The sequence below is a fragment of the Branchiostoma belcheri genome, unplaced genomic scaffold, assembly GCF_001625305.1.
Source record: "Branchiostoma belcheri isolate BF01 breed outbred unplaced genomic scaffold, Haploidv18h27 scaffold138, whole genome shotgun sequence".
Classification (NCBI taxonomy): Eukaryota; Metazoa; Chordata; class Leptocardii; order Amphioxiformes; family Branchiostomatidae; genus Branchiostoma; species Branchiostoma belcheri.
In genome coordinates this window covers 750,685-757,506 of record NW_017802802.1, presented here as the reverse complement: position 1 = coordinate 757,506, position 6,822 = coordinate 750,685, and the positions used below count along the sequence as shown (strand labels likewise).

General features: G+C 42.9%; 1 protein-coding gene across 1 annotated transcript in view; it reads right to left on the bottom strand.

Moving 5' to 3' along the window:
- Positions 1 to 466: 466 nt before the first annotated feature.
- Positions 467 to 6,822, bottom strand: part of LOC109464385 (thrombospondin-3-like) — a gene marked incomplete at its 3' end in the record, with an annotated part of 16,122 nt that continues 9,766 nt past the window's right edge. Inside the window, exons 5-10 of the mRNA XM_019761333.1 lie at positions 3,584 to 3,744; positions 2,981 to 3,091; positions 1,765 to 1,903; positions 1,122 to 1,136; positions 773 to 858; positions 467 to 521 (exon numbers count right to left, since the gene is read on the bottom strand). Coding sequence (XP_019616892.1) covers positions 467 to 521; positions 773 to 858; positions 1,122 to 1,136; positions 1,765 to 1,903; positions 2,981 to 3,091; positions 3,584 to 3,744 — 567 coding nt within the window. The remainder of the gene's footprint in view (positions 522 to 772; positions 859 to 1,121; positions 1,137 to 1,764; positions 1,904 to 2,980; positions 3,092 to 3,583; positions 3,745 to 6,822) is intronic.

Sequence of the window (6,822 nt, the reverse complement as noted above, 5' to 3'; positions counted from 1 at the left end):
AGGTTGAAAAAAAGTAAGGCCATGTTGATTTCATTATCTCAAATTGTATCCTCTACAGCAATGAACGAAATGAACTCTTTGACGTAGCCTCCAAATTCTACCCAAATTTTCACACATATACAAATGAAATTGAAAAGAAAAGTACTCTCCTCTTAACATCCCAAAACCCACAAATTACAGAAAAAGTGGGATCCTTTGTCTTCCTCTGTCTTCAAAAAAGAAGTCAAACCCAGTAGTTTTTACTAGTAGTTTCTTAGTAGTTATCAGTACTTCTTTGTGTTAATTATCTGTTTTTATACCAAATGTTTCTTCTGTTCATGCAATTAGCCCTCGTGGGCATGTATTTGCAATAAAACTTATTGTTATATGGATGACATCCGCACCCGCATGAATTTTCCTCCATTTCCAAAACAAAATTTTTCAACCATACAATACCATTGTGCTCAATCATAAGTAAACCAATTACCTCCACAGGCATCACAGTTCTCCATAACAGTCCTCAGTCCAGCAGTCTCACGGGCCTGAACACGAGAGAGAGTAGTGTTAGTACCTTGTAAAGTTTATGTCGTCGCTACATGAAGTAGAGCATTGTGCAATGACAAGAAGCCATTGAAATTGCAGTTTGCAGAATGGCCACCAGAGGCGCTTCTGACCTGTCTACTTGATCATAGTTACTACAATGACTATTGACTTTCAACAGGGCGATTGGTTGTGCAGAGCCATTTGCTATCGCCCACACTTAGCTTTATCATAATATCAAAAGAAGACCCACCTGCGTCCTGACATCCCTCTGGAGTTGTCTAACTGCCTGTGTGAGCTCTCTCATGGTGGACACAAGCATGTTCATCTCGCTTGCACCTGTGAAGAAAAGACTGTCACTCCCATTCCTAGGTTTGCTTGTTATGAGAATGTTTGCGGCACTAGAAAATGTCTCGTTCTTGTCAGTGCTAAACGTTCATTTTCACATCACAGCTAAGAACTGCATGAAGAAGAAATCTTGCGTGCGGAAACAAATACCTGGTATAGTACTAGTATTTGTAACATTACTCGGGTACTAAGAGTAATTCTGCACATACGACCACAGATAGCATGTCCTCAAATAAAGAGATGCTCGTACTCACCAAACGTGCCAGGAACTGAAAGAGAATAAACAAGGAACAAAAAATCAAAATGCAAGTAATGATTGGCAAAGACAACAATCAATATGTTAACTGATAGACTCCGTAAACTAACCATGTACTTACCAACAACAATACAGTCAAGTACGTTTAGGCAAGTCAATACAAACATGTCCATGGGCATGAGTCATCAGAATGGCATGCAGAGCAAGCAACCAATAGGCATGCAACATTCCTCTATTCTTCTTGCTGATTGGCTGTTGGAATTAGATTGGCTTAACTCAATTAACACCTGTACAAAGCCATGCCATATTGACAGTATGAACTGCACACTTTAAGTGTTTTGGTAGGTATGTCAAGCTTTCCTGCTCCAGCATTGGCATGCGGGACATAAACGCTTCCTGTTACCTTGAAAATCAACAGTTTGCATTATGCAATTAAAAATCCTTACCAATAATGTAGGGCATAGGTACACAACTGTTGACAGTTCATCCTATAGTTATATCAATGTAAATCATTGTTTTCCCTTGTGTTTCTCCTTCTTTCCCTGCCATGTTGTAAAATGTGGCGAAGCCATCCGCTACATTTGCTCCAAAGCAAATGTCGGCTTGTCTAGTTCGCTATGTGTGTTTCAAGCGCCCCCTACCGACATTTCCGATGACATCTCTCTGGGCGGTGCCCCTTGAGCCGTGTGTGTGTTCATCTGCCTGCATCAGGCAGTCCTGGAACTGCAGCACGGACAGGAGGTCCGTGTTGAACATCAGCCGCAGGTTCTGCAGCGTACCCTGCCAAGAGGAGACATACGCACCGTAAACTTTCGTGAAATGACATACAATTACAAATTCTTGACAACAAGTCTTCCCCACACTGTGATAGCCAAGTTGCAAAATATATACTGCTCGGAGTATCGGTTGATTGCACCATTTTGCACCATTTGAAATACTCAGTTCTTTTCTCAAATCTACCAAAAAAGATTGCCTGCATCTCTTAAGTCCATAAGTTGTTTCTCTGTCAAGACCTGTGTGTATTTCAGCTAATTTCACCACAGATTTCAGAAGGGCTGCGTAAGCATCGGGGCAAGCTGTACCAAAACCGTTTCTCCTCATGTTTCTGTGATTAGCATTCTCCTGACTGTAGCCTGAGGGCAGAGATAGTCCAGAGACCATCGTGTTTGAGTCAGGGGTTTTCAATAAGGGCTACATTAGTGTACATACGATGATGTGCTCTGGTCCTTGTGTCCTGGGGACCACCGGCTTAGAAACGACATACAATATCCCCGAGCTACCAAAACAACAGGTGACAATAATTTAGGAAGAAGCGTGCTTTGTACAAACATGACACGATTGAGCTTCGGCCTTGGCATTTCTTTATTCATCCCCTGACTTTTGTCACAATTGTTTTTACTTTGAGTATGAAGCTGTGGGAGTTTGGCGCAAACAAAGCTGAGACACATGTCAAGTGAATTAGCCATTACGTAATGACAACGTGAGTGCCATTCGTTCACGATAATTGCTCTTGTCACTTTTGGAAGCGGGACAACTTACAAACGTCCTTGCTCAGTGGCTTAAGGACTTGCGTGCAGAATGTGTACAAAACTGTCAGTTTCGAATGTCTCAATGTATCATAATTCATTTCTAGTCAGCATCGTTGACAGCTATGACTATCAGCATTGTTGATAGCCTGGTTACCAAATCTATTTTAGCTGCCAAGTTTCTTTATTGAACGTCCTGTGCAGCTAAAATAGTTATCACGGTTTGGCAACCAGGCTATTGGTGAAGAACATTCTAGAAGACACAAGTGATGTCCTATTAAAAAGTTACGACAAATAGGTCTGATCAGTGTAGGATTGTTTTTCCACCAACCTTGAACTTGAGCTGACCCTTGCCAGGTCCCCTCTGTGCCACTCTCAGCTCAGCGACGGTCTCCAGGTAGCTGGCGCCAAGGGACTCCAGCACAGGTGCGTTCGTCCTCACCTGTATAGTGATCCACAACATCACAGTCATGTACAACGTAAGGACAAATTCTCTCCCTCTCTCTGCTAGCTGAACAGGATGACACACAGGACTCCTGTACACCCAGGTTTAAGAAATATCCAGATACTTCCATGGAGAAGCACAAGCAATCAACTGGCTGTCACCAAAACCCCAGCAAGAGAGTTTCAGAAGATCCATTGACTACTGTGGACCCGTTGGTTGCAATGTGGAACAGTAAAAAGTGGCTTATAAGGCCATCGTTGGAGTGGAAACGACGGCGAGACCGACAGAAGAAAGTCTGTCAGGACAACATCAAGGACTGGACGTCCCTCACCGTCCCACAACTCCTGACAGCAGCCCAAGACAGGAAAATCTGGCAACAACTCTGCTGCAAGGTCTGCCTTGCGCCCCCCCCCCCCATGGGACTAGGTAGGTAGGTAAAAGATTTGAACTTCTCGTGAATAAGGAAGGGGTGGGTCAAACAGACCCTACCTTGTCGTCCAGCGCACAGTCCACGTACAGCTCCACGGTGTTGGTGTCGTGCAGCACGCCGGCCACGCGCACCAGGATGGAGTGCCACTTGTTATCGGCGATGGGAGTCTTCCCCAGGTGGAGAGACGTCTGCTCCTCACCACTCAGGAAGTTCACGGTCACTGTGGAGGAAGAAAAATAAACATATTCATACAGTACAACAACCGACGTTTCGATGAACGTCTGTCATCTTCATCGGGGCGATTCTGGCTGGTTCACTGTGCACTGAAACTTGGTGTTACTGGTTCACTGTGTACTGAAACTTGGTGTTACTGGTTCACTGTGCACTGAAACTTGGTGTTACTGGTTCACTGTGCCTGCTGTGCAATGAAGCTATGTGTTACTTTACTGCTACCAACGCAAAGCAACTTTGCATTACTAGCAGTAAAGTAACACCTAGCTTCAGTGCACAGTGAATAGTCAGAATTTCCCAGATTTGGTCATTGAATTCGAAACCTTGGCTCTTGTCAACAAGTGGTTGTGAACAAATAACTTTGATATTCCATCATTCTCCAACCTTAAGGATCCTTTAGGTCCGAAATTATTTACGGAAGATGCATTATTACATTGTATTACATTGGATACAAGTAGGTCCCCCACCCTATTATACTAGTAGTCTTTTACCCTCCCTCTGACTGACTCATGGCAATCGCCTGCGGACCCGTTCGCGACAAATTGATGAGAAAAAGAAGACATTCTAGACTATATTTATGTTTAGATCTCTTTGAACCGTTTCATTCTAAGCAATTTCACATTGATCTCTGTATTATTCTTGCGGTGAATTATCACATGCGCTAAACGTATCTTCGCGGAGGAATGCGTTCCTTGGACCGCGGCTCCTCCCCGAGAGCCCCGCAATCAAGGCTTGGGACGCTGAGGAAACGTTTCAACAATTCGCCATGCCGCTCGTCTGTCAGCGACATCTCCGTGATCCCTGCACGGCGCGTGGCTCTGGGATTTGCCGGGAAAGGAAGGCGAGGAGACCGTGAAATCTGGAGATGTTCTGCTCTACTTTTTAAACACGCACACACGTGCGAGCCTGGCATGGTTTAGATTAAAAGCCTGCATTTGTTGCACAATTAGTAATAGTAGAATCCATTGATAAGGTATGCGTGTTTCATCTGAAAACATCGACGTCTCAGTAAACCTATGCCAATTATGACAAATTTGCTCCGGATGACGGCATATTTCTACTTTTGAAAGGCGAATATATTGGCCTAAAATGGCACCCGATTTCAGGGCGACAGAAGAAAAATATTCTGGATGAGGAAATCTGTCTGATATCATAATTGGAATTTACTGACATTTCTTATCAGTTTTTCGTCGTCATTTCATACTTGAAGGGTATGCATAGCTGGCACAAAAACAAGCTACGTCTCTTTTTTTTTGGGGGGGGGGAGGGGGGAGCGCCCATAAATCATAAATATCTAGAACCAGCCTACAATAAAAAAAACACAGCAACCGTTTTCCGTCAGTGACGTTGTATTTTTATCTAACAGATATCAGTATGCTATGGGGTGGGCTTGATTCAACTTACTAATTCAAAAGAATGACTAGACAATTGACTTTGAAAATCCACAATTTCCCCACCCTGAAATTGCATCGGTTGAGTACATTCACCATACGTAAGTACGTATGACATCTATGGTGGGTGGGTGGAGTCTTTATAGAACGGGGTACGGGTCAGATTGTGAATTCCCGTGCGTATGTGTCATATGAGGTCCAACACCAGGTAATCAATGGTGCTTCTTTCTTTTTATTGATTTTCAAAATAACAAAAGAAAAGTATGCCAACACAAAGCGGTGCAAATGCATAACAACAAAATTTATACAAAACCAGAAGACAAGAAGATTGGGACCATAGAAAAAATTAATGAAAACGCATTTTTTGCTAAACAAACAGTAGCTGAAGGAAACAGATCGAAATGACATGTACTATGCGATACTTGCCCATGTGCTTATGTATTTTATCTAATCTTTTTGGGATAGTAGATTCTAATGTTGAACATAGGATAGGTAAGAAATAAAACATCGATGGTGTTTTCCATCCATCCTGAGGAACCCTGAGGATGTTTAAAGACTGATCACTGCATGTAGTAGATATAGACCGCGAAACACGCTGGTGGGAACGGGGTGTTAAAGAGGCAATATATGAAAGAATGTACAACCCCACCCTCAACAGGGAAGGGGGGCTACGGGTCGATCTTTCCGGCACTTGGGATTTGGCACTCCCAGTCCCGAGGACAGACAACACTTAAGCTCCTGTCCTGTAATACAGGAGCTTTCAGACTAATTTGCATCATCTTGTCTTGACTTGTCTGACTTTTGTTCCTTTTTCGACTTCCAAAAAAAAATTGTCTTCACTTTATTTGCATATCAATCAACAGGTTGTGTATATAAACCTGCTTTCCGCTCTGGTCTCTCAGTCACTGACGAAAGCTAGTGGATACTAGCTGAAACGTCTGACGTTTTCAAAATCATATCCAGTTGCTTGAGTAACTGTTTTTTGGCATATCGTATTACCTGGATGTCTAACCTTCATCGACGTGTAGTAGATATACATAGAATGTACACGTGCGCAACCAAGTAAGAGGAATCAGTATCTATTTTAGAACGTTATGAAAGAAGGGCAAAAGGATATTATTGAATGAATGAATGAAGACCTTTATTGTACAAACATACCCACTGGGTTAGGTACAAAGGTTAACTTGAATACACAAATATATACACAACAAGATCAATCTAGTACTAGCACTACAGTCTGTTACATAATTTCGACTTCTCTTTTCTGTGATGTTGAAAAGGTAAGAACATACAAGTTTAAGGATTGGGGGTTTGTCTAAGTTCATTAAAAATGTGAATTTGTATTATAATTACTTAGTTGTGTAAAGTGGGGAAACACCGATGTTATCCGTCTATAAAGTTCAATTCTCGCACCGTTATACATATTATTGAATTAGATGGCCATGCATTCATTACACCAACAATCCCCGAGGGAGGATCCATCCTGTGACCGCCCGGGAGGAAGCGTACATGGAGGGTGTCCCCAGCTGACCTGAGATGACCTGTGCGGTTGTAGGGAAATTCTACAAACAGTAGGCTATCTCTGTCCGACATCAGGAACTGATAGCAGCCACCTGGCAACTGTCACTACCGTGGAAAGGGACTCGGATGAGCGAGGAACAAAAAGGTCCTTGTTT